The following is a 26729-nucleotide window of genomic DNA, read 5'->3' as shown; positions in this document are numbered from 1 at the left end:
GGACAGGGGGTGGGGACACAAGGAGATGAGCAATAAACAGGGACTGCTGTTATTATCACCCCCACATAATCTGATCTCGGGGTCTGAGTGTGCCCCAGGCAAGGTGTCCGCAGCCCTCCGCGGAAGGATGCCCAAGAGATTAGCTGGCACAAGAACGCCATGCACAGCAGGTGTTATGCAACTAGCCGCCTATTCCAGGCAGAGGATGCCAGATCCCCAGGGGGAAGGGGGAAGGGGCACACCTTCAAAGTTTTCTGCCCCTTTTGAGTTCTCCTTGGAGACACTTTGGAAATGAAACCTCCTGGAAATTGATATTAGGCCTCTGCAGGCTGAGCTTGTTAAAATTTCCCAACAAACAGAGCCAACAGAAGCTCTACAAGGAAGCAAAGACAAGACAAAACAAACATTGGCAGACCCTTTTCCATCCGCTCTTGGTAGATGGTATTCCTCTAAGAAAATGCCACCACGAGTTTCTCCATGGCCTCTTGAGCTGGTGGCCGAAGGATTTAGGTTCTCTTTGAAATTATAACTTAACTGGGCCTGCTTTATGTCAGGGATATCGCTCTCTTAAATGTGTATGTATATATACAGGGCCAGGCGTGGTGGCTCACACCTGTAATCCCAGCACTTTGGGGGGCCAAGGCAGGTGGATCGCTTGAGCCCCAGGAGTTCACTACCAGCCTGAACAACATAGTGAGACCCTGTCTCTACAAAAATTAATAAAAATCACCAGGCATGGCGGTGTGTGCCTGCAATCCCAGCTACCCGGGGTGGGAGGATCGCTTGAGCCCAGGAGTTAAAGGTTGCAGTGAGCTATGGTCATACCACTGCACTTCAGCCTGGGCAACAGAGCAAGACCCTGTCTCTTAAAAATATATTATTATTATTATACACACACACACACACACACACATTACAGATGATGAGAAAATACTCTCAGCCAGGTTTTCATGTGATACACAACTTCTCAAAAAGAATCACAAGCAGGTTAGAATTAGGGATTTCTTTGTGGACTGTCCAAGATGTTGAGGAAATATTGGTTTAGAATTTACCTCATTTAGGCCAGATATGGTGGCTCACGCCTGTAAACCTAACACTTTGAGAGGCCAAGGCCAATGGATCTCTTGAAGCCAGGAGTTTTAGCCTGGCCAACATGGCAAAATCCTGTCTCTACTAAAACTACAGAAAAAAAAAATTAGCCGGGTATGGTGGCACACGCCTGTAGTCCCAGCTACTCTGGAGGCTGAGGCAGGAGAATCACTTGAACCTGGGAGACAGAGGTTGCAGTGAGCCGAGATCGTGCATTACACTTCAGCCTGAGTGACAGAGCAAGACTCCATCTCAAAAAATAAGATAGATAAGATAAGATAAATATATATAATATATATGTAATATATATAATATAGAAACTACAGAACAAGTGATCTTTGTATGTTTCCAAACTATAACAGCGGGACAGGCATAGGATAGACGTTCCCATTGCAAAAGGGAGAAATTGGAAGGGATAAAGAGGTCACCAGTCCTAAGCAAGTGCTAAATCCAGCAAGAAAAATCCCATTAGGTTTCAAGGCCTGAGAATAATCCTCGGTGACACTCAGCTCATTAACATACTTTATTCTCAGAGCCAGACTCAATGACGTTACGGCCCGCATGTTATGGGTCAGGAACTGAGGCTAAGTAACTCACTGGAGATTATGTGGTAAAGAAGGTCCAGGATCATTGCTTCAGTCTCCAGGATATGGGGAAGGTTCTACTCCTGTTCCCAAATTTTAAAATGTGGGAACTAAGGCTCAGAGAGGTTAAGCAAATCACACAGGGTTGCACAGCTAGTGATGTTGCCGAGATTTCCCCGTGTGTAGTGGCTCATGCCTATAATCCCAGCATTTTGGGAGAATGAGGCAAGAGGATCACTTGAGCCCAGGAGTTTGAAACCAGCCTGGGCAATATGGTGAGACCTCATCTCTGCAAAAAGAAAAATTAAAAAGTTAGCCAGGCGTGGTGGCAGGCACCTGTAGTCCCAGCTACTGGGAAGGCTGAGGTGGGAGGATTGCCTGAGCCTGGGAGGTGGAGATTGCAGTGAGCTGAGATCACGCCACTGCACTACAACCTGGGTGACAGAGTCAGACCCTGTCTCAAAAAAAAAAAAAAAAAAAAAAAGACATGCCGAGCTTCAAACCCAGGTCAGCCTGTCTTCTGAAATGTCACTCTATGACCCACTCATGAAACTGAGAAGGCAGAAAGTTGCTTGGGCCTGCCCATTTCCCCTGTGCGGTCTCAGAGAAACACTGGAACTGCCTCGGTTTCTCCTTCCGGGAAGTATTCATAGAAGCATCCCACTTACCTACTTTGGTCTGAAAATAGATTAGCTTGTCTCTCTTCCGCTTACTAAAAACACCATGGGTTTTTGCAAGTTAAAATGCAAAAATAAAATGAGGAGAATGGTGCTGGTAGTTTAGCCAGTGGGAAGCCCTCTGGGGAAAGCCAGCCTTTAATTTATTACTTATTTATTTATTTATTCTTTCTAGATAGATTTGTGGGAAACCAGGGCTGTGTTGTCCAGAGGTCTGTAGTCCGGAAGGCATCAGATGGGCTACTAAGTGAGTCTTTGTCCACCTGCAGATGGCAGGAGGCAGGGCCCAGGTGTCCATGGCTTGGAGAGGCAGGGGTTGATGGGAGGTCTGAGGCTGTGGGATCTCTCCTGGGGCCTCAGTATCCTCATCTGGATAATGGGGACATTCTGGCCAGGTGCGGCAGCTCTATATATCCAGCACTTTGGGAGGCCTATAATCCCAGCACTCTGGGAGGCTGAGGCGGGTGGATCACTTTAGGCCAGGAGTTCAAGCAGCCTGGGCAACATGGCGAAGCCCTGTCTCTACTGAAAATAGAAAAACTAGCTGGGCGTGGTGGTGCACGCTGGTAATCCCAGCTATTCGGGAGGCTGAGGCATGAGAATCACTTGAATCCAGGAGGCAGAGGTTGCAGTGAGCCAAGATCCCACCACTGCACTCCAGCCTGGGCAACAGAGTGAGGCTCTGTCTCAGTTAAAAAAAAAAAAAAAAAAGGAAAAAGAAAGAAAAGAAAATGGGGGTATTCATTTATCATTTGACAGTAAGTTACCCAGCATTGACTGTGTGAGAGGCCCTGAACTAGGCAGTGAAAACTCAGCTATGAATAAGAAGGTTAAAAACAAGCTGGCCATTGTGGTTTATGCCTGTAATCCCAACATTTTAGGAGGCTGAGGAGGAAGAATCACTTGAGCCCAGGAGTTTGAGACCAGCCTGGGCAACATAGTGAGATGCCAGTCTCTACAAAAAATTTAAAAATTAGCCAGACGTGGTGGCATGAGCCTGTAGCCTTAGCTACCTGGAGGCTGAGATCGGAGGATCACTGGAGCCTAGAAGTTCAAGGCTGCAGTAAGCTATGATCCTGCCATTGCTCTCCAGCCTGGGCAACAGAGTGAGACCCTGTCTGGGGAAAAAAAAAAAAAAAAAAGAGGCCAGTTGTGGTGGCTCACACCTGTCATCTCAGTACTTTGGGAGGCTGAGGTGGGTGGATCACTTGAGGTCAAGAATTTGAGACCAGCCTGGCCAAAATGGTGAAACCCCGTCTCTACTGAAATACAAACCATTAGCCAGTCGTGGTGGTGGGCACCTGTAATCCCAGCTACTTGGGAGGCTGAGGCAAGAGAATCGCTTGAACCTGGGAGCCAGAGGTTGCAGTGAGCCGAGATCACGCCACTGTACGACAGAGCGAGACTCTCTCTCAGAAAAAAGAAAGAAAGAAGGAAAAGAAATAAGATGATGGGGAGGTGTGGAAACCTGTCAGTGGGCACGTGAAGGTCTTGACCTCTGACCAAGAATTGAACAGGCCCCTTTCGATTCCAGGCACTGCAGGGATCTGGGACACGACTTCTCCATGACCAAACTGTACCCTTTCCTTTTCTTTTTTGTTTTTTTGGTGACAGGGTCTCACTCTGTCACCCAGACTGGAGTGCAGTGGAACGATCACGGCTCACTGAAGCCTCAGCCTCCCACTTCGGCCTCCCAAGTAGCTAGAACTACAGGCACACAGCACCACGCCTGTCAATTTATACATTTTTTGTAGAAATGGGGTCTCACTGTGTTGCCCAAGCTGGTCTTGAACTCCTGGCCTTAAGCAATTCTCCTGCCTTGATTTCTCAAAGTGCTGGGATTACAGGCGTGAGCCACTGCGCCCAGCCCAAATGGTACTCTTGAAAGATGGAATCTTAGCTAGGATCCTGAACTGTTGCCTTTTATCCTAACTCAGTTGTTGGTTCTTTTTCATTCACTTGTCTTCCTCAGAGAGAACCAGGGCTCCGGGGTCCCTGTGTCGGGCCCCAACCTGTCAACCACCCGGCCAATCCAGCAGGACCTGGGCCGCCAAGACCCACCCCTGGCAGAGGACATTGACAACATGAAGAACAACAAGCTGGCCACCGCGGAGTCGGCCGGTCCCCACGACAGCCTCGGCCACACCGGCCTGCCCCAGAGCCCAGCCAAGATGGGAAACAGCACTGACCCCGGCCCCACGCCGGCCATCCCTGCCATGGCCACCAACCCCCAGAACGCTGCCAGCCGCCGGACGCCCAACAACCCGGGGAACCCGTCCAATCCCGGCCCCCCCAAGACCCCCGAGAATAGCCTTATCGTCACCAACCCCAGCGGCACCCAGACCAATTCAGCTAAGACTGCCAGGAAACCCGACCACACCACAGTGGACATCCCCGCAGCCTGCCCACCCCCCCTCAACCACACTGTCGTACAAGGTGAGACCCTCTGCCCTCACATCACTGGGCAGGGGACCCGGCGCCCCTGGAGCCAGAGGCTCTGCTGAGTGACCCTGGACTGTGACCCCATCTCTCTGGCCTCAGTCTCCTCCCCTGGAAAAATGGGCATAGGCGTAGTTTCCTACCCCACACGGCTATGGAGCGTTCAGTGAGATAATTTGTGCACAGTGCCTGGCACGGGGATGTGTTCAGTCGGGTTAGCAATATCTTCTACATCCTTCCTTCCCAAGACGAGCCAGGAAGCCACCCCATTTGAGGAGCAATAGGGTCCTCTGATGGAAGCTTGAGGGGGTCAGATAATTGATTCTCTTGGCCCAGCACTGTCCAAAAGAAATGTAACCCAGGCCCCATGCAAATGTCAGTTTAAACTCTCTAGTCGCCACATTAAAAAAGGGGCCAGATGTACTGGCTCATGCCTGTAATCCCAGCACTTCGGGAGGCCGAGGTAGAGTGAGCCAAGATGGCACCTCTGCACTGCAGCCTGGGTGACAAAGCGAGACTCTGTCTCAAAAAAAAAAAAAAAAATGGTGAACTGCTGAGTGGATTATGTCTTAAGTTCCTCTAGTGTCAGTTCTATGTGAGAGATTTTCATGAGTTTGCTGGATAAAGGCTTTCCATGGTCCTGAGACCTAAGATCCTAAGGTCTTGTCACTGTGCCCATTTTATAGATATAGGGACTGAGGCTCAGAGAGGCTCAGCCTGCCCGTGGGCACATAAGCAGGCTGGGCTGCAGAATGGAAGCTCCAGAGGCTGATGGCTCCTCCCCCTGAGTCAAGAGAGGGGTGCTAATGGGGGCACGCCGTGCAGTTTATGGGAGGTCTCAGTATTTCTATCTGTTCAATGGGTCTCTTGGCACTCTCCCTATCTGCCTACAAGTGAGGATGTGAAGGTCCAACAAGGATAGGGGCAGGTCTGTGTTAATATCCCGTGAGGGCCCCACCGCGCTCAAGGCTATAGAGTGGTTGAGAGCAGGCTCTCGGGGGCCAGGCCGCCTGGGTTCCAAATGCCAGCTCTGCCACTTCTTGCTGTGTGACCTTAGACAAGTCACTTTACTTCTCTGTGCCTCAATTTCCTCATCTGTAAACGGGATCAGAATATATCAACCTCAGGGCCATACAAGGGTTCAGTGATGTCATAGGATGCCTGGTATATACAGCAGGCACTTTATAAATGTCAGCCGCTTCTTGCCTGCCCTGGGAGTACACAGGAGTTCCCAGAGACTTGTGAGAAATTGTGGAGGGAGCCCTGTGTTGGTTCTTGTCCCAACAGTGAACAAAAACGCCAACCCAGACCCACTGCCAAAAAAAGAGGAAGAGAAGAAGGAGGAGGAGGAAGACGACCGTGGGGAAGACGGCCCTAAGCCAATGCCTCCCTATAGCTCCATGTTCATCCTGTCCACGACCAACCCGTGAGTATGGCCCCCAGCAAGGGCAGGGGGGCCTGGGGCTCCCACCAGGGTGGCGGAAGTCAGGCCAGATAGAGGGCAATCAGTGAGTGTTGACCACCATGAGTCCAGGGATACCTTTGAACAAGTTGAAAACGGATGCTCCTTCCGTAAGTCAAGTAAGATGATTTGTCACAATATACTTTGTTGGAAGAGACCCCTGTCCTGCCATCCACTAGAAAATCATTGTCATAAATAAACAAATCTTCGCTGTCTGTGATATAAGAGGCACCCCCTTAGAAATGGCTGCCTTGTGCAGTACACAGCCTGAACAACTGCACATGGCAGCCCTAGGACCTGAATTCTGTTCCTAACCTAGACTCTGTAAGGGTTTAGATTCTGGGAGGATAGTCTCTGAGTTCCATGGCCTCCTGTCTTGGGCATCTTTGAAATGGATAGATTATTTAGGGGAGAAATTTATCCCGTGAATGTCGTGGTGGCTCGGAGATTGTTTTAGAATTGAATGTCTCCCAAGGATATTTCTTGAAAGCCTGACCCCTCAAAATGCTTCTTGACAATGAAGGATCATGTCAGATAAGATGGGGGAGAAGCTGCTTTCTATAATCTGCCTCTTGGCAACTCACCCTGGGTAGTAATAAATAAAAGTACCTTTAAAATACTTTTCTATTTAGTTGACTTATCGATTTTACTAAGGAAACACTTATGTGGTATTTACTCAGTGCCAGGCACTGTTCTGAGTGCCTTAAAATTTTTTTTAATTTCTCTGAGGTTGTTACTATGCTTAGTTCCATTTGACAGATTAAAAAACTGAGGTCCAGAGACATGAATTCACCTGCCCAAGGTCACACAGCAAGCCAGTGGGAGAGCTAGAGTTTGAGCCCAGACACTGGCTCTAGCCTCCTTGTTCTTAACCACTCAGCTCTGCTGCCGTTCACACAGCCTTATGAACTATTTATTATTGGCTCCACTTATTAAGAGGTTAACTGGCACATCCCATTGGCATATTCAAGGCTCTGATAAGGCCTGCAATTCCTAATTTCAATAACTAACTTTTTGGAGCCCCTATCATGAGCCAGGCATAAATTAACTCTTGGGTCTCACGATTTTGTGAAGTAACCACTAGTATTATGGCTATTTTACAGATGAGGGCATCAAGGCACAGAGGGGACAAGTAACTTGCCCAAGGTCACACAGCTAATTTTTAAAAGAAAGAAATCTACTTAACCCATAGATTCACAATATTGTTTGACCCTGGGACATTTAATATCGAAAAGCCTTTTTATCTCCTACAGAATTAAGGACCGTATTTCTTCAACCTAGCTTAAGGATCAAGATACTTCAAGAGGGTCGTTTGGGAATGATGGGAACTTTGCTAAACAGGGCATGTGAATGTCTTCTCTCACCGAGGTCCCCTCTGCCTTCTTGGGGTTCCAGGACCCAGAGAGGGCCCCCACCTGGAGGAGCTTAATAGTTTGTTGTGTAGGAGGCCTTGGGGGTTGGAGATCTCAGTAGTGGTAGGTAACATGAGATTATGGAAGAAAAGGGTTTGTGAGCCTGTGGTCTGAGTGGACCTCTGCACGCCCATCTGTCTCCAACAGCCTTCGCCGCCTGTGCCATTACATCCTGAACCTGCGCTACTTTGAGATGTGCATCCTCATGGTCATTGCCATGAGCAGCATCGCCCTGGCCGCCGAGGACCCTGTGCAGCCCAATGCACCTCGGAACAACGTGAGTCCCACAGAGCGCGCCCCTTCCTAGCCTGGCTGCTCTGCCTCAGGCCACTTTCTTCTGCATCCAAAATGCTCATAGGTAGGGTGGGATGTTGGGGTCACCCCTAGGCATAGCCCTTATGGCTGCTGGTTGAGAGGGGAAGCTCTGATTTCCTTGGGGATGCTCTTGGGAGCAAGACATTCCTTGAGGCAGTTTCTCTGTGAGCCTGGTGGGGTGGAGGTGGCCCAGAGTGACTGGGGCTGAAAATTGCTGGATTCTCTAATGGAGGCGTGAGACTAGCAGGATATGGATGTTGCACATTCTCTACATGGAATAGGGGGGTTACTGGGGCAGGGGTGGTGCTCACAGGTGGTCCCCTCTGCAGTAGACATTTCCCTTTGGACACGAAGCTTTGAAAGAAACAACTATTTGGCTCAGAAACACAGCCTAAGCTTTTGGTTTTTATGAAAGCAAGCCCCTTTGCGGATGGTGGGTCTCTTGACAACCCCTGTTAATTGAGCACTTGCTGTGTCCCAGGAAGAAACTCAGCATGCAGTATCTCGTTTAATCCTCACAATGTGCCCCCCCCAACCCCCCACCCAGGCATCCCCATTTGACAGATGGGAAAACTGAGGCTCAGGGGAATGAGAGAGTGGTAAGTGGCCTGTCCAGGGTCACACAGCAGAATTCCAACTCTGCATCCCCCAAAGCTCCCACTGCTTCCCCCAACTGTCTGCATTTACTAATCACCTACTGTATGCCACGGATGGGTGTGCATAGCCCCTTTGAGTCCTGACAAGCAGGAATGAGTGCATGCTTGTGGTTGAGATGGGGAAACCGAGGCACCAACAAGCAAGGGCATGCCTCAGTCATGGGCTGCGGGCAGAGGCTTGACCCCAGGGCCTGGTAGAGGGTGGACTGGTGGCTCCTGTTTCCCTCCCCAGCTCCCTCCCCCAACCCTTCCCTCCCAGCCCAGAGCCAAAAAAGTGTGTTTTCTGCTGGTCCGAGGCTCTGCTGCCCTGGCTAAGTAGGTTAGGACCCAGGCAAAGCTGGCGAGCGCCATCCCTCAAGCCCGCCCACAGCTCACCATGCACTTTCCCTTCCTTCCCAGGCCTGGCAGGCCCCCCTGGGGACCCGATGGGGGAGATGGAAGGAAATAATTAGAACACAGCTCCCGGAGGAAGCTAGAGCCAGTGCCAGCCTCCTCACAGTCCGCTTAGTTGCTTCCCGCAGCCTGGTTTCCCCCAGAGGCCTCCAGGAGCCAGGCGTGGGGAGGGGGTGTCCCTGGAGGGGTCCACAAACCTCCTGCTGATGCGAGGAGGCTGAAGAAGGCGTTGCCTTCGGCAGGGAGGGCACAGGCATGGGTGATCCAGGGGGCACGGCAGCTCCCAGGGCTGAAGGGAATCTAGGCAGCACTCAGACCAGGCCCCAGGGAGTGTTTGCAAAGAGCGTTCAGCTCCCCGGCCCCCTCCCTCGTCCATCTCGCAGTCGAAACTTCTCTACAAGAACACTGTGGCCCCATAACGTTCACACCACGTAACCACCATCCAGGGCAAGAAATAGAACAAAAACGCCCCACGCGGCATGTGCCTCCTCGATCCCCCACCCCCACCGCCTTCTTTCCCTCTAGAGCTGCTGGGGACACTGTCTGGAGACATTTTTGGTTGTCACGACAGGAGGGGGGAGGTGCTCCTGGCATCTGGTGGGTGGAGGCCAGGGATGCTGCTCAGCACCCGCCGATGCACAGGACGGCCCCCACTCTAGAGAATGATCCAGCCCCAAATGTCCACAGAGCCCAGCTTGAGAAATCCTGCCTAACAGGTAACCACGACCCCAGTTTCTGGAATGAGCGTTTCTCGGCTTCTCTCTTTTTCCCACCTGCACAGGCTTTTTTTTTTTTTTTTTAAAGAGACAATGTCTCTCTTTGTTGCCCAGGTTGGGGTGCAGTAATGTGATCACGGCTCACTGCAGCCTCAACGTCCGGGGCTCAAGTGATCCTCCCACCTCAGCCCCCCAGGTAGCTAGGACCACAGACATGCACCACCACACCCAGCTAATTTTTAAATTCTTGTAGAAACGGGGCCTCGCTATGTTGCCAGGCTGGTCTTGAACTCTTGACCTCAAGCAATCCTCCCTCCTCAGATTCCCAGAGCTCTGGAATTATAGGCATGAGCCACCGCACCGGCCAATTCTTAAAAACTAGAATTTATGTTTGCTTTTCTGTAATATTCAATAAATGAGACACTTCTATGCTTCCCTTTGTCACCCAACATTGTATTCGCACTAAATGAGTGTACATGTTGCTGTTGCAGGATTGATGGGCATTCTTTTTTTTTTTTTTTTTTTTTGAGATGGAGTCTTGCTCTGTCACCCAGGCCGGAGTGCAGTGGTGCAATCTTGGCTCACCGCAACCTCCGCCTCCCAGGTTTAAGCGATTCTCCTGCCTCAGCCTCCGGAGTAGCTGGGACTACAGGCAGGTGCCACCATGCCCTGCTAATTTTTGTATTTTTAGTAGAGACGGGGTTTCACCATGTTGGCCAGGCCGGTCTCAAACTCCTGACCTCAAGTGATCCGCCTGCCTTGGCCTCCCAAAGTGCTGGGATTACAGGCGTGAGCCACCACGCCCGGCCAATGGGCGTTCTTTATGATGCTGTTTTCAGATTTACTGTGTAGCATGGGATGTGTTATCCATCCCCTGTTGACAGATGTTTGATGTTTGGGTTGTTTCTAAGTGTGAATACTGTCCCCATGCCACACCCCTCAACATGTTTCCTGAGTCACCTGGACAATAATTTCTCTAGGAGGTCAGATGCAGTGGCTCACGCCTATAATCCCAGCACTTTGGGAGGCCAGGGTGGGAGCCTTGCTTGAGGCCAGGAGTTCGAGACCAGCTTGGGCAACATAGTGAGACCCCCACCTCTACCAAAAAAAAAAAAATTTTTTTTTTAATTAACCAAGCATGGTGGTGTGCACCTGTGGTCCCAGCCACTTGGGAGGCTGAGGTGGGAGGATCACTTGGGTCTGGAAGGTCGAGGCTGTAGTGATCCGTGTTCATACCACTGCACTCCAACCTGGGTGACAGAGCGAGACCCTGTCTCAATAAATAAGAATTCCTCCAGGGTATAAACCAAAAGCAAAGTTTCTAGAGCATATAATTTGCAAGTGGTTGGCCTCAGTAAATGCAGCTTGAATGTTTATTGGACAATAAACACAGTGACCCTTTGGGAGGCCAAGGCGGGTGGATCACCTGAGGTCAGGAGTTTGAGACCAGCCTGGCCAACATGGTGAAACCCCGTCTCTACCAAAAATACAAAAATTAGCTGGGCGTGGTAACACACAACTGTAATCCCAGCTACTTGGGAGGCTGAGGCACGAGAATCGCTTGAACCCAGGAGGTGGAGGTTGCAGTGAGCCAAGATGGCGTCACTGCACTCCAGCCTTGGTGACAGAGCAAGACCCTGTCTCAAAAATATATATAAATAAATAAAAATAAACGCAGTGGGCCGGGCACCGTGGCTCACACCTGTAATCCCAGCACTTTGGGAGGCCAAGGTGGGTAGATCACGTGAGGTCAGGAGTTCGAGACCAGACTGGCCAATATGGTAAAACCTGGTCTCTACTAAAAATACAAAAATTAGCCGGGCGTGGTAGCATGCGCCTGTAATCCCAGATACTTGGGAGGCTGAGACAGAAGAATCACTTGAACCCAGGAGGCAGAGGTTCCAGTGAGCCAAGATTGTGCACTGCACTCCAGCCTGGGTGACAGAGTGAGACACCATCTCAAAAAAAATTTTTTAAATAAATGGACACAGTGGCCCTTGCACCAGTAGCTCATGGGAACTCCTGTTCTTCCACATCCTTGTCAACACTTGGTACTGTCGACTGTTTCATTTGGCCAATCTGCTGGGTGTAGAGTGAGATCTTATTGGGGTTGTGCTTGGCATTTCCCTGTAATGAATGAGATCAAGGACTTTTTTGGGTTAGACTGAGCCACAGGAAATAACATTTGCAAATAGATGAAAAAGATCTAAGTATTAGGAATACTTGAACCTAATTTATTGGTCTTTTGATTTCCTCTTGCACACCTTATTAAGAGCTCCAGAATTAGATTCACCTGACCCCCATGGCCTGCCCTTTCCCAACTCCCTGTCTTCCTTCTTTCCTTCCATTCGTTCCTTTAGTAGGTATTTGATAAGCAACTACTATGTGCCAGGTACTGAGCTAGCCAGGGAGGATTGACAGGTTATGAGACGGTCCTGCACTCCCAGAGCCCACAAACCACCAGGCCTTTGACCAGGCTGTGCCCACTGCCTCGTGCACCTGAAATACTCTCCCACCACCATCCCCTCTGCCCACCCAGGTCTTTCAAGCCAATCCCCTTGCACCAGCCCCTCCCTCCAGGAAGTCACCTCACCCTGACCCCACGCACTCTGGTCTGTGATTGCTCTTTAAGCACCACATGTAACAGGAATATAAGTTATAACCACACAGATCACAGAGCCCAGCTCCTCCAGGACCCAGTACAGCCCCAACTGTTTATGTATTCATTCAACAAACATTTCTTGAGCACCTACTGTATTCCTGACCCTGTATTATAAGCTGGAGATGCCATGGTGACAGACAGACATCCCTGTCCTTGTGGGGCTGACATTTGGGTGGGGGAGATGGACAATGAGATTATCAGTAACTACAACAAATGTTCAGGGAGTGATAAGTGGCCGAGGGTGTGGTGGGCAGAGGGAAAGAGAGACTTCGTAAAGAGGATCTCAGGCACCAGGAGATGGAATTTAAACAGCCGGTCAGGGGAGTCCTCACTGGGAAAGTGTTATTTGAGCTAAGTCATAAAGGAGGAGAAAGAGGGAATCAAATGGGATGTGGGGAAAAGCATTCCAGAGAGACAGAACAGCCTGTGCAAAGGCCCTGAGGTGGGAACATCTTGGGGGACAAGAGGAAGTGAGCAAGGGAGAGAATGAGAGGAAGTGAGAGCAGGGAGCTGAATGGTCAGATCGTGCAGGGGCTTGAGGGCCTCGGGAAGGACTTTGACTTTTATCCCTGAATGAGGTGGGAGCCACGGAGGGTTGTAAGCAGAGGAAGGATGTGCCTGATTTCTTGGGTGTTCACAGCGCCCTCTGGTGGCCATGTTCAGTAATGCTTGGCCCTTGCAGCTTCCGGGTGGATCTGATTTTTTTTTTTTTTTTTTTTTTTTTTTAGACAGTCTCTGTCTCCCAGGCTGGAGCGCAGTGGCACGATCTCGGCTCCCTGCAATCTCCGCCTCCCACTTTCAAGTGATTGTCACGCCTTGGCCTCCCAAGTAGCTGGAATTACAGGCACACGCCACCATGCCCAGCTAATTTTTTATATTTTTAGTAGACACGGGGTTTTGCCATTTGGTTAGGCTGGTCTCGAACTCCTAACCTCAAGTGATCTGCCTGCCTCAGCCTCCCAAAGTGCTGGGATTACAGGCTTGAGCCACTGTGCCCAGCCAGTGTCCACCCCCCTGTACCTAGCACCAGCCAGACGCTGTGCCAGCGCACCCTCATCTTCAGGCCTGGGTGACCCCAGAGGTGTGCTATGGTGTGTCCTGGAGAGGGGCTGGGCCAGAGGACATTGCTCGTCCAGGCAGAAACATCAGGCCTGGGGAGGGGCACAGGAAGAATCAACCTACCCTGGCAGGGGCCTAGCCTTGAAGCAGGAAGAGATGCCGTGGCAGGAGGTTGGCCCCAGTGTTTAAAAAACCACGTAGCAACTATTTCTCGCCCAGGATGCCCAGGAAAGCAAGGGTACTGGGGGATTAGATCCATCACCAAGAGGGATACAGTCAGCCCTGAACTTCTCTGGGGCCGCTTCTAATCCACTGTAGGGCTTGGGGCAAATTTTAAAAGGCACCCTTCCCGTGGGTTAGCGAACTGGCCTAGTACAGTGATTTTTTTGGTTAGGATTTGCTGCCATCTGCTGGACAATTTCATTCACTACATACAAATCTGCAGTATGAAAAGAAATGGGAGGGGCCCTTGTGCAGTGCACGCCCTGCCCAACTGTGTATAGCAGCTGTGTTTCCTCTTCTGGGTAGAGACTCTGCTCCCCAGTAGGCGATCGTTAGTTTTACCGGGGCTCTGCTGGAACAGGCCAGTGATCCACCGCTCTCTTACTTTTATCCCTTACAGGTGCTGCGATATTTTGACTACGTTTTTACAGGCGTCTTTACCTTTGAGATGGTGATCAAGGTGAGTGCAGATTATAAGTGAGAACACACGGTAATTTTTTTTTTTTTTAAGCAAGTGCAGGGCTGGGCACAGTGGATCGTGCCTGTAATCCCAGCACTTTGGGAGGCCGAGGCGGGCAGATCACTTGAGATCAGGAGTTTGAGGCCAGCCTGGCCAACATGGTGAAACCCCATCTCTACTAAAAATACAAAAATTAGCCGGGCATGGTGGCTCATGCCTGTAGTCCCAGCTACTCAGGAGGCTGAGGCAGGAGAATCACTTGAACCCTAGGCTGCAATGAGCCGATGTGGAGGCTGCAGTGAGCCGAGATCATGCCACTGCATTCTAGCCTGGGTGACACAGCGAGACTCTGTCCAAAAAAAAAAAAAAAAAAGAGAGCTGGGATTCCAGGAGATCCTGAGCCTCCAAGAATGCCCCCCTTGAGAGGATGAGTCTCCCAGAGGATTAGAAATGCCTGGTGTGTTTGAAGAGCAGCAAGGAAGGTGGTATGGCTGGGCGGAGTGAGAGAACAGTGGGGAAACGAAGGACAGAGAGATGAGTGAGGAGGTGAGGGGGCACCTTGTGCAGGGGATCACAGAGAGGGCTCTTCAGCTCTTACTTTGAGTGAGGTGAGAGCCATAGAGGGTTCTGAGCAGAGGAGGGACTTGACCCAGGTGTTCACAGGTGCCCTCTGGCATCTGTGGGAAGCCAGAGGACCTGTTAGCAGGTGATCACACTGGTCCCCATGGGCGATGATGGGGACAGGATCAGGCTGGTGACCAAAAAAGAGGTGAGAAGTGGACAGATTCTTGGAAGGTTCTGGAAATAGAGCCAGTGAGTTTTGCTGATAGAGCCACCAATGAGGAATTTGGGACAAAGAGGCATCAAAGAGGATCCCAAAGTTTGGATCTAAGAGCCGGCAAGCCAGAGCTGGCTTCCATCAGGCAAAGGGGGGCCGCCTCATGGGGCAGGGGATCCCCACTCCTAGCCGGAGTCCTCTGGCCACTGCCCATCCCTGCAAGATGAGGTGGCCTCATTGGCTTCCCTGCCTCTCCCCGAGAGGCTAGAGAGTGGGTGGCAGCACCCCAGGGTGGGGGATCAGGTGGGGGTTCTGAGCACCCTCTCTTCTCCCCCACAGATGATTGACCTGGGGCTCGTCCTGCATCAGGGTGCCTACTTCCGTGACCTCTGGAATATTCTCGACTTCATAGTGGTCAGTGGGGCCCTGGTAGCCTTTGCCTTCACGTAAGTCTCCTCGCGAGGCCTCCTCTTGCCTCTTTTCCCCCAACCCCCAGCCTGGGGCCACACATCGGATTACAGGACATGTTCTCAGGGTCTAGGGATGGGGTGTGTGGGCTCTGGGGACGTGGGAGATATCAGCATGCCACCAGGAAGAGCTTCGATTGGCTTTTTGCATGATGTCCATGGAGGAAGAAGGAGAAGGGACCCCCCTCCTGCCAACCTTCTACCTCCTCACACAGCAACGGGCCTCAGCCACATCACTGGCCCCTTGCTGTGCAGCTTCCCGTAGACTAGCCTCGCCGGAACATCTCATCCCCCTACTGCTCCACAAGCGCCGCCCAAACCGCTGTCTCTTTGGAAAGCCCCTAAAGAGACAATCAGGAAATGAATGTGCATGAGAATTCTGACCCCCTCCCTATGCCTGAAGGCCCCGTAGTTGTAGACCTGGTGACTCCCTTTGTGTGTCTTTCACTTCTCCTGGCAGTCCTAGGATTCTCTGCCCTCTGAAAGGCCATATGTCATCATGCAGCTCCAAGATGGCGCCCCAGTTGTAGGCAGCCATTTCAGGATGGCACCCAAGCACTTAGTAGTCATCCCAAGATGGCATCCAAGTTCTGGGTGGCCATTCCAAGATGACCCCTGAGTTCTGAGCTATCATTCCAAGATGGCCTCTGAATTTGGTGTGGTCATTCTTAGATGGTCCCTGAGTTCCAAGGTGACCTTCAAGTTCTGGGTAGCCATTCCAGGATGGCCCCCAAGCTCTGGGTGGCTATTCCAAGATGGCCCCAAGTTCTAGGCAGCCATTGCAAGATGGCCCCTGAGTTCCGGGGTGGCCCCCAAGTTCTCGGCAACCATTCCAAGGTGGCATCCAAGTTCTGGGTGGCTATTCCAAGATGGCCTCTGAGTTCTGGGCTACCGTGCTAAGATGGACCCTGGATTCTTGGTGGCCATTCTTACATGGTCCCTGAATTCCAAGGTGGCCTTCAAATTCTGGGTAGCCATTCCAAGATGGTCCCCAAGTCTTGGATGGCTATTCCAAGATGACCCCCAAGTTCTGGGCAGCCATCTCAAGGTGGCACCCTAGTTCTGGGTAACCATTCCAAAATGGCACCCAAGTTCTAGGGCAACCATTTCAAAATGGCCCCCAAGTTCTGGGTGACTATTTCAAGATGGTACCCAACAGGTGAGTGGCCATTAGCCCTTAGGGCCCTGATAGCAGACTTAGCAGTACATTCCTGAAGTTGTAGACATTTAGAGCAGGATGAAAAATATCTAATCAGTCTTTAATCAAGAAACAAATCTTAGGGACCCTGGCTGTGCCCATCATGGTGAATCATTCCCTTACAGGTTTTGAAAGGATCTTGACAAATTCACTCCCATAGTGAGAAAATCAGGGGCTTCCTCCTGTGCCTCTGCCTCTAGGCTCCCTCCTCAGCCAATCTGGAGGGGCCCTTGAATGGTTTCCTCACCAAACAATGAGGACTTGGTTGTCAGGAGGGCCAAAATAGTGGCCCATTTCCAGTTGAAGGGCTATAAAGTAGGCCACACTTAGATTCTTCTCTGGGAACACAATGAGATCAAGTCGTGTTAGAACAAAAAATCTCCAGAGTTTCTGGATGCCTCAGAGCTGGAGATGTGTCATGAAGGCTGGGAGGCCGATTATACTTCTTTCTCTTTCTCTTTCACTCCTTCCTCCTCTTTCTCTCTTCTCTCTTTTTGTTCGTTTACTCTTCTTTTTCTCTCTCCTCCTCTCCCTCCCCACGTCCTTCCCTCTCCTCAAAGCTTTTCAGTGTCTATTTGACTACTAGAGCAATGCACGGTGGCTTACACCTGCAATCCCAGCACTTTGGGAGGCTGAGATAGGCAGATTGCTTGAGCCAAGGAGGCCAAGACCAGCCTGGGTAACATAGGGAGACCCCATCTCTAAAAAAAAAAATGATTAGCCACGCATGGTAGTATGCCTGCAGTAGCAGCTACACGGTAGGCTGAGATGGGAGAATTGCTTGAGCCCAGGAGGTTCAAGGCTGCAGTGAGCCGAAATCACACCACTGCACCCCAGTCTGGGGAACACAGGAAGAACTTGCCTCAAAAAAAAAAAGTTTAAAAATTTAAAAATCAATGAATTTGCTATTTAGAATATTATGCTTTATGTGGTTACTGAATAATTTTAATAGTGCTGAGTACCAGAAAAAACAGGTTTAGCAAGCTGTTCTGTAGGTTAAAAAGTAAATAAATAAATAAATAAATAAAATACGATGCACATCAAATTAAGGGACAAAGATTGTGACAGATAAGACAAGGAGTCCATGTCTTTAAACTATGAAAAGCAGTTGCAAATCAATAAGAAACACTACTTCTCAATAGATAAATGAGCAAAGGACATAAACAGAAATCTGATAGAATGCTGGCAACTAGTAAAAATGGAGGTAAATCAACCCTTTGAATTCAGAGAAATGTAAAATAAAAATGAGATACAATTTGTTCCCTATCAAGTTAGCACTGTTCCCGCCGACCCCCACCCCACAAAAAATGATTTTTTTAGCTAATAAACGGCATATATAAGAATGTATTATAATAGGCTGGGCACAGTGGCTCACACCTGTAACCCTAGCATTTTGGGAGGCCAAGGGAGGGGGATCACCTGAGGTCAGGAGTTCGAGACCAGCCTGGCCGACATGACGAAACCCTGTCTCTACTAAAAATACAAAAATTAGCCAGGCATGGTGGCAGATGCCTGTAATCCCAGCTACTCAGGTGGCTAAGGCAGGAGAATTGCTTGGACCCAGGAGACGGAGACTGCAGTGAGCTGAGATCGTGCCACTGCATTCCAGCCTGGGTGAGAGAGCAAGATTCTGTCTCAAAAAAAAAAAAAAAAGGAATGTATTATAATAAAATATACTTTTCTCCCCCTCCATCACCTATTTAAGCAGGTCCTTCAAGGTGTCAGGTAGACATCATGCTATGAGAAAATTTAAATCCTGAAAAGCCAAAATGTTTTACCACCCTCAGCCTGGAATGAATCCTTCTCCTATGGAAATAACCTAAGGGTTTCTCCACCCCTCTCTGCCTCTCACCCCCTTCCCTCCCTCTCCCCTGCTTTTCTTTCTCCCTCTTTCTCTTCCTCCTTTCCCCTCTCTTCCCTCTCTCTTCTTCCCTCTCTCTGTCGCTTTCTGTATGTCTCTCTCCTTTTTCCCTCTGCTTTCTTTCTCCTTTTACCCCCTCTCAGTTTCTATTTTTTTATTTTCCTCTTTCTCTCTCTCTCTCTTCCTCTCTTTCTCTCTCACTCCCTGCACTGTTGATGACCCTGGCCCATGTCCTTGGGTGATGTGAGCCTCCCGTGGACCATGTAGCTTGGAGAAAGCTGACCCTCTGTCATCGGTCTGGCAACAGGGACTTGGCCCCCCTCCCATGCATTCTGATGAGGAATGGTATTCAGACACAGGCAGATCCGAGGACACAGGAGGACATGCTCAGGGAGGCACCCCCACCCCTTTCCTCTGGGGCAGGGTCTGCCCAGCAGCCTCCAAGATTCCTAGGGCTCAAGAGGTGGCAGGTAGCTCAGGGCACTAGGGCAGGCAGTGGGGTGAATATGTCAGTCATATCCACCTGTCCACACACAATGCTTACCTTGGCCACCTGTGCCCAGGGTAGTGGGTTTTATCCTGTGAATGCTCCCAGTGACCACCACTGAGTGTGGCACAGATAAATGGTACCAAGCCCAAGCTGTTCAGGTCTCCAATGTCACTTTCCTCTCAGACCTCTGTTGTAGCTTACATACTTTAATGCTGAGGAGGGCCGGGCACAGTGGCTCATGCCTGTAATCCCAGCACTTTGGGGGACCAAGGCAGATGGATCACCTGGGGTCAGGAGTTCAAGACCAGCCTGGGCAACATGGTGAAACCCCAGGCAACGTGCTAAAACCCTGTCTCTACTAAAAATACAAATATTAGCCAAGCATAATAGTGGGCACTGTAATCTCAGCTACTCGGGAGGCTGAGGCAGAAGAATTGTTGGAACCTGGGAAGTGGAGGTTGCAGTGAGCCAAGATTGCACCACTGCACTCCAGCGTGGGCAACAGAGCAAGACTCTGTCTCAAAAAAAAAAATGCTGAGGAGGTGGCTGTCCCACCTCCATCCTCCAAGTTGACCATCACAATTTAGGGAGGGGAATGACCTACAAAGGACCCAGGAGCAAGCCTTTCAATTGTTGAGCTTTTGCCATTATGGGCCATCGTTTACAACATGCCGTTTCTAGGTTCTCTGGAGGTGCAATTAGCCTTCTCTTTTAAACAAAGCTAATCTGCGAAAGCAAACCAAAAATTCTTTTCCACCAGAGATCAATTAGCAGAATGAGCTGGGTGCGGTGGCTCACACCTGTAATCCCAGCACTTAGGGAGGCCGAGGCAGGTGGATCACTTGAGGTCAGGGGTTCAAGACCAGCGTGGCCAACATGGTGAAACCCCGTTTCTACTAAAAATACAAAAACTAGCTGGGTGTGGTGGGGAGGACCTGTAATCCCAGCTACTTGGGAAGCTGAGGCAGGAGAATCACTTGAACCCAGGAAGTGGAGGTTGCAGTGATCCAAGATTGTGCCACTGTACTCCAGCCTGGGTGACAGAGTGAAACTCCATCTCAAAAAAAAAAAAAAAAAATAGCAGAATGATTCTTTTGGGGAGTTGATTTTTTTTAAATTTCTGAGTTTTCTTTTTAAATATCAAGTTATACAAGGGCATTCAAAATTGGCCTACAACTCACAGGAATTTGGCAGCCTGTTTGCAGAGTCAAGCTTTTACATTGTTCTCATGAAATTAGTACAGGCATAAAGCCACCCTTCACTCTTGAAAATTCATTTTGAATGTTGTTGTTGTTGTTTTAATTCTTATGCAAGAAAAGGATCTGGATAGGGATTTCAGGCCATCCTGTCAACTCTGGCAGGCTTGCAGATCATGCAGGAACTGGGAGGTATGAGATTTTGCCAGTGGGATCCTGGCAAGTGCCTGGGACTCTCCCAGGGTTTTGGAAGAGCCAACGGACATGAGTCCAACAGGGAGCATCTTTATATCATGGCCAAAGGGATGAGAGAGAAGACCCTCAAACCTCATCCCTACCACATCCTCCCCACCCCACTGTCAAGAGTCCATCTGGTGCTGCCGTTCCTCCCCCAGGGCAGGGCTGCAGGCCCAGCACAGCTGGCCAGGTACCTTGATCAAGCCATTCCTGCACACCTAAGAGCCAAACTGCTAGAAAACCAGAATAGGAGCTACGACTCGAGCTACTGCTTTTTTCCCCAAAAAGTTTTGGAATCTTCTCCCGGTTACAGGTTTCTAGCCTCTTTTGCCTGAGAAGGTCTCTCACCCTACGAGGACTTTGCTTATTGTCTTTCCTTGTTATCAGATAGTTGGCACATTAGAAAGAGCATGGGATGCTCTGAGGTTCTCAGCCTGAGCGCTGAACTCCCCACGCTCCCCCCCCCACCCCAAGGTCCTCTGCTTATTTCCTTTCTGGTCTTTTAACTTGCTTTGTCTGTCCTGTGTGCATATCCCCTCATAGACAAGACTGAGAGCCCCACAAGTATTAGATTGACCTTATTGTTTTAAGAAATTGTCCCTCCAGGTCTGTTTGATTTCTCTCTAGATGTGCAAGTCCTTTAGCCTCTCTGTGCCTCAGTTTTTCCCATCTAGGTGAGGAAACTGCAGCCCAGAGGGATTGTGGAGGGAAGTAAGTCCGACAAGATCACTGAGGTTGGTTCAGTTGTCAGATGCTGCCCATCTCCCAGCCCTGAATACGGAGGCTCACAGTGAGCAGAATGATACTCAGCAGCCCAGCCAGCCTGGGTTCTTTGAGGCCTGGCAGGGCTGCAAGATCCAGGGGAAGGGAGTAGGGGAAGGGAGCATAAGGTTATTCCCTTCCTTGTTGAAAGGAATCTTGCTGTTCTGGCCTGTTGGGGTCAAAGCAAGGATTCTTCCCCCAGTGCTGTGATTGTAGCCCCGTCTCCGATATGGGAAAAAACTATCCCTGTGGTCCCACCAAGGGATGTGTTGAAGCTCTCCTGAAGATGTCCACCCCTCCTGCACCTCACCCAAATATCTGTGTGTGTGTGTGTCCTGCTCAATTCACTGTGTCCCTTGTATCCATGCGTCCACCACCCCATTTCATGAGCCATCACACATGGTATCACGCTCTGTGCCCATGCATCGGGGCAGCCAACTGACATTTCTCAGCAGCTGGCGGATCATGATCCTGTCCTCACTGCCAAGAGTCCATCTGGCGCGGCTGTTCTTCCCCCAAAGGCAGGACCGCAGCTGGCAGAGCGCCTTGATCAAACTGCTCCTGCATACCCAGGAGCCAAACTGTCAGGAAGCCAAAGATGGAGCCCTCAGGCTGCTATCTTTTGATCCTCATCTTCAAAACAGCCCCCACCCCTGAAGGCATTATTTTTCTTGTGTATGATGAAATGGAAAGAAGATTAGAGTGCAAGATACCCACACCTGGGTTTGAATCTCAGTCTGTCTTCCCAGCTGTGTGCCTGCCCTCGGGCAGGTCACTCTTTTTCTCTAGGCCTCAGCTTCCTCATCTGGAAAATGGGCATAATGGTGCTGTCTTCCCATAGGCAAATGCAGTGATGTCCAGAAGACTCCCATATGAAACCTAAAGTCAGCAGATTAGGCAAAAATGACTGTCATTGAAAACTCCCTCAATCATCCATAAAGAAGCTGGGTGTGGTGGCTCTCACCTGTAGTCCCAGCTACTTGGGAGGCTGAGGTGGGAGAATCACCTGAGCCAGGGAGTTCAAGGCTGCAGTAAGCTCTGATTGTGCTACTGCACTCCAGCCTGGGCGACAGAGCAAGACTACGTCTCTAAAAATATAAAATAAGGCCGGGTGAGGTGGCTCACGCCTGTAATTCCAGCACTTTGGAAGGCTGAGGCGAGTGGATCACAAGGTCAAGAGATCAAGACCATCCTGGCCAACATGGTGAAACCCTGTCTTTACTAAAAGTACAAAAATTAGCTGGGCGTGGTGGCACATGCCTGTAGTCCCAGCTACTTGGGAGGCTGAGGCAGGAGAATCACTTGAACCTGGGAGGCGGAGGTTGCGGTGAGCCGAGATTGCGCCACTGAACTCCAGCCTGGCAACAGAGTGAGAATCCATCAAAAAAAAAAAAAAAAGTAGAATCTATATGATTCTACATATGCAATAATTCCTAGATACACTGAGTTTGAGAACCCCAAGTCAGACTACAGGAAAAGGAGATGAGGGGGTGTGGAGGAGAATCCACGTGGAATATTTGTAGACATTTAAACCATTCTGTGTTTTAAAAAATATCACGGCCAGGCGCGGTGGCTCACACCTGTAATCCCAGCACTTTGGGAGGCCAAGGTGGGCGGATCACGAGGTCAAGAGATCGAGACCATCCTGGCTAACACGGTGAAACCCCATCTCTACTAAAAATACAAAAAAATTAGCTGGGCGTGGTGGTGGGCGCCTGTAGTCCCAGCACTCTGGAGGCTGAGGAAGGAGAATGGCTTGAACGTGGGAGGCGGAGCTTGCAGTGAGCCGAGATCTTGCCACTGCACTCCAGCCTGGGCAACAGAGCGAGACTCCGTCTCAAAAAAAAAAAAAAAAAAAAATCACTAACTTCCAAAGGGGTCGTGGATGGAAAATTCCTTAGAGTCTGCTTGACGACAGGGTTTCCGCCATTCTGATGGTGGTCAAGTCTTTCTAACCTGGATCTCCAGTCATTGTTGAAGGCTCCTAATGAGCCCCAAGCCTGATTCCAACAAATCATGAGAGGACCAGCTGCTAGGTGCTGATTGCTTTCTCCAGGCCCGCATTTGCTCAGAGGGCTTCAGAGTTGCTTCTAATTCCATCCCAAGTCAGAACTCTTTGCTGACCCCTCCTTCATAAAGAGCAAAGCCAAGGCCATAGCTATTGTTAATCAAACATCAGAATTCCACAGACCTGGGTTGGTTGGTTGGTTGGTTGGTTGGTTGGTTGGTTGGCTGTTTTAAGAGACAGAGTCTTGCTCAGGATGCAGTGGCTCACACTTGTAATCCCAGCCCTCTGGGAGGCCTAGGCAGGAGGATCACTTGAGCCCAGGAGTTTGAGACCAGCCTGGGCAACATAATGAGACCCCCGTCTCTACAAAAAATGGAAAAATTTGCCTGTATTTCCAGCTACTTGGGAGGCTAAGGTGGGAGAATCACCTGAGCCCTGGAGATTGAGGCTACAGTGAGCCAAGATCCCACTACTGCACTCCAGCCTGGGCAACAGAGGGAGAACCTGCCTCAAAAAAAAAGGAGAGAAAGAGAGAGACAGGGTCTCCCTATGTTGTCCAGGCTGGTCTCGAACTTCTGGCCTCAAGCAATCTTCCCAACTCGTCCTCCCAAAGTGCTGGGATTATAGCTGTGAGCCACGGCACCCAGTCTGGGCCTCTTTTGCAGATGAAGATAACGAGAGGCAGAGTCAGGATTCAAACCCAGGTCCCCTCAACTTCAAAGCTCACAACCTTTTAGACATTCTAAAACCTTGCAGCTCCACAACGCCTGGAGAAGAGGGGTTTCTCCGGCTCTTGGCAGTGACTTTCCGTGGTGAATTCACCTTTGGTAACTGACAGCTTTGCAGCTGTCCTGCTACCTGGAAATTTGGCTTTCTTAGGTGCTTTCTTGGCCAGTGCCAGGTGCCTGCCAAGGGCGGGGGACTGAATGGAGGTGGGGGCGGCTTCCAGATGGAAGGATGGACATCAGCCAGCACCATGAGCCTGAGGTTCCCCCAACTGGTGCCCGGGCGGGACTCGGGGGTGCTCAGGGGTGCGTGTGTGTACGTGCGTGTTCTGTGTTCTTTTTTCTGAGGCCACTTACGATCTGTCTCTCCCTCTGATGCCACATCACCAGGAGCAGTACACGGTAAAGTCTCTCTCTCTCTCTCTCTCTCTCTCTCTCTCATATTCTGTCTCTTGTGATCTGTCCCCTGGTGCAGCCTCATTAGTTCTGGGCCTGTTTCTGTGGCCTTGTGTCCTTGCCGCCGCTGTCCTGTCACTTCAAATGACCAGAACTCACTTCCTGGGAAGGAGGCATCCCAAAGGGTCTTGCCAATGCCTCCGCCCATGCCTCACCAGTTCTTGCAGAGAACAGAAGGGGCAGAGGTTCAGTTTCAATAGACAAGCTGGGTGGAGCAGTTATCAGAAGCAATGAAAGTGGGCCAGACACGGTGGCTCACGCCTCTAATCCCAGCATTTTGGGAGGCCGAGGCGGGTAGATGACTTGAGGTCAGGAGTTTGAGACCAGCCTGGCCAACATGGTGAAACCCCATCTCTACTAAAAATACAAAAAATTAGCTGGGCATGGTGGTACACACCTGTAATCCCAGCTACATAGGAAGCTGAGGCAGGAGAATCACTTAAACCTGGGAGGCGGAGATTGCAGTGAGCTGAGATCGCACTACTGCACTCCAGCCTGGGCGACAGAGTGAGACTCCGTCTCAAAAAAATATATAAAATAAATTAAATAATAAAAATATAAAATGGCCATGGAATCATTTTCAGATGAGGAGATGCAGAACGCCCATGGAGACATGCTCCCAAATGTCACTTGTTTGGGACATCAAGATTTTAGCCAGTTCCATGTGCAACCTGGATGTACAGTTCCTTGACATTTTTTTTCTATCAACATGTATTCTAAACTTCCATTTCAAAAGGAAACTTTAGCCAGGTGCAGTGGTGCATGCCTGCAGTCCCAGCCATTTGGGAGGCTGAGACCGAAGGATCACTTGAGCCCAGGAGTTGGAGGCTGCGGTGAGCTATGATCGCACCACTGCACTCCACCCTGAGACTCCATCTCTTTAATTTTAAAAAAAAAAAAAAAAGGAAACTATATTATCCACTTACAACCAGCATTGCTAACCTAAGATAAATCTGCAAAAGTAAATCTAGGCCAGACACGGTGGTTCACACCTATAATCCCAGCACTTTGGGAGGCCGTGGTGGGCGGATCACTTGAGGTTGGGAGTTTGAGATGAGCCTGACCAACATGGAGAAACCCCGTCTCTACTAAAAATACAAAATTAGCCGGACGTGATGGCGCATGCCTGTAATCCCAGCTGCTCGGGAGGCTGAGGCAAAAGAATTGGTTGAACGGGGAGGCAGAGGCTGCCGTGAGCTGAGATCATGCCATTCACTCCAGCCTGGGCAACAAGAGAGAAACGCCATCTCAAAAAAAAAAAAAAAAAAAAAAAAAAGTAAATCTAACAAATCAGACAATGTTGTTGCCTTCAAGCTGGGCTCTTTGTTAAAAGGAAAATTACTAAGTGTTAGGGAGGTGTTAAAGGCCTATTAGCATCTACCTGCGGCTTCCTTTCTCTTTTAGAACGTCTGAAAGACACGTGGAAAAGAAACTTAAAGTATAATAAAAAAAAAAAAAAAAGAAAGAAAAAGAAATGATTATGTCCCTCTGAGATCCAATTATTTAATCTGTGCCCCTGCTCTGCCTAAAATTATCTCAGTGACTGTCCAACGTGTGTCTCACACCTGGGGGCACAGCCTTGAGATAATAATGATGTTGTTGGTTTTAAAAAGAAAAAAAAATGTTCAGACTGCTGAATCCTGGAGTATATCTCTGCCTAGCAGGCTAAAATACAATTATCTTCTTTGTTGCCTGAAAAACGAAAAAATGGAGTCTTTTAAAAAGCAAATGGTGTGAAGAATGATGTTTTTGCACTGGATACTGAGACACATAGTGATGGAGGTCTCTGAGGCAGCTTTGCTCATGACCTGGGAGGTCACTATAGGGAGATGTTTTCTAGGTGACCTCCCCACCCAAAGACTCCAACCGGAGGCATTCACATGTCCTGAGACCACACACCAGGCGCAGGCTAGGGGCTGGGACAAGAATCAAGATTAAAGGGGAAATGGCCAGGTGCGGTGCCTCATGCCTGTAATCCCAGCACTTTGGGAGTCAAGGCCAGTGGATCACTTGAGGTCAGGAGTTCGAGACCAGCCTGGCCAACGCGGTGAAACCCTGTCTCTACTGAAAATACAAAAATTAGCCAGGTGTGGTGACTCATGCCTGTAGTCCCAGCTATTCGGGAGGCTGAGGCGGGAGAGTTGCTTGAACCCGGGAGGCAGAGATTGCAGTAAGCCGAGATCATGCCACTGCACTCCAGCCTGGGCAATAGAGCAAGACTCCATCTCAAAAAAAAAAAAAAAGATTAAAGGGAAAATGAACTCAGAGAAGAGTAGATTACACTGTAAGCCTTTGAAGAGTTTTCTGTTTAAAACCAGAGACCGAAGAAACAAACAAAGATTAACTCCGAAACAGCACATAGGAGCTGGCAGGAGCCAGAGGTAGGCAGTCAGGAAATGCTGTGG

At 49.8% G+C, this 26729-nt stretch overlaps 1 protein-coding gene across 5 annotated transcripts in view; it reads left to right on the top strand.

Annotated features, from left to right (window-relative positions):
* The window catches only part of CACNA1A (calcium voltage-gated channel subunit alpha1 A), a 300689-nt gene that overhangs the window by 213639 nt on the left and 60321 nt on the right, over nucleotides 1-26729 (top strand). For all 5 annotated transcript variants that reach the window (XM_054464221.2, XM_054464220.2, XM_054464222.2 and 2 more), the window contains exons 20-24: nucleotides 4323-4786; nucleotides 6077-6215; nucleotides 7811-7940; nucleotides 14087-14146; nucleotides 15264-15370. In XM_054464221.2, coding sequence (XP_054320196.2) covers nucleotides 4323-4786; nucleotides 6077-6215; nucleotides 7811-7940; nucleotides 14087-14146; nucleotides 15264-15370 — 900 coding nt within the window. The remainder of the gene's footprint in view (nucleotides 1-4322; nucleotides 4787-6076; nucleotides 6216-7810; nucleotides 7941-14086; nucleotides 14147-15263; nucleotides 15371-26729) is intronic.

Source organism: Pongo pygmaeus, chromosome 20 (assembly GCF_028885625.2).
Source record: "Pongo pygmaeus isolate AG05252 chromosome 20, NHGRI_mPonPyg2-v2.0_pri, whole genome shotgun sequence".
In the NCBI taxonomy this organism is placed as follows: Eukaryota; Metazoa; Chordata; class Mammalia; order Primates; family Hominidae; genus Pongo; species Pongo pygmaeus.
The sequence above is the reverse complement of the archived record's forward strand: the minus strand, read 5'-3'. Positions and strand labels throughout refer to the sequence as shown.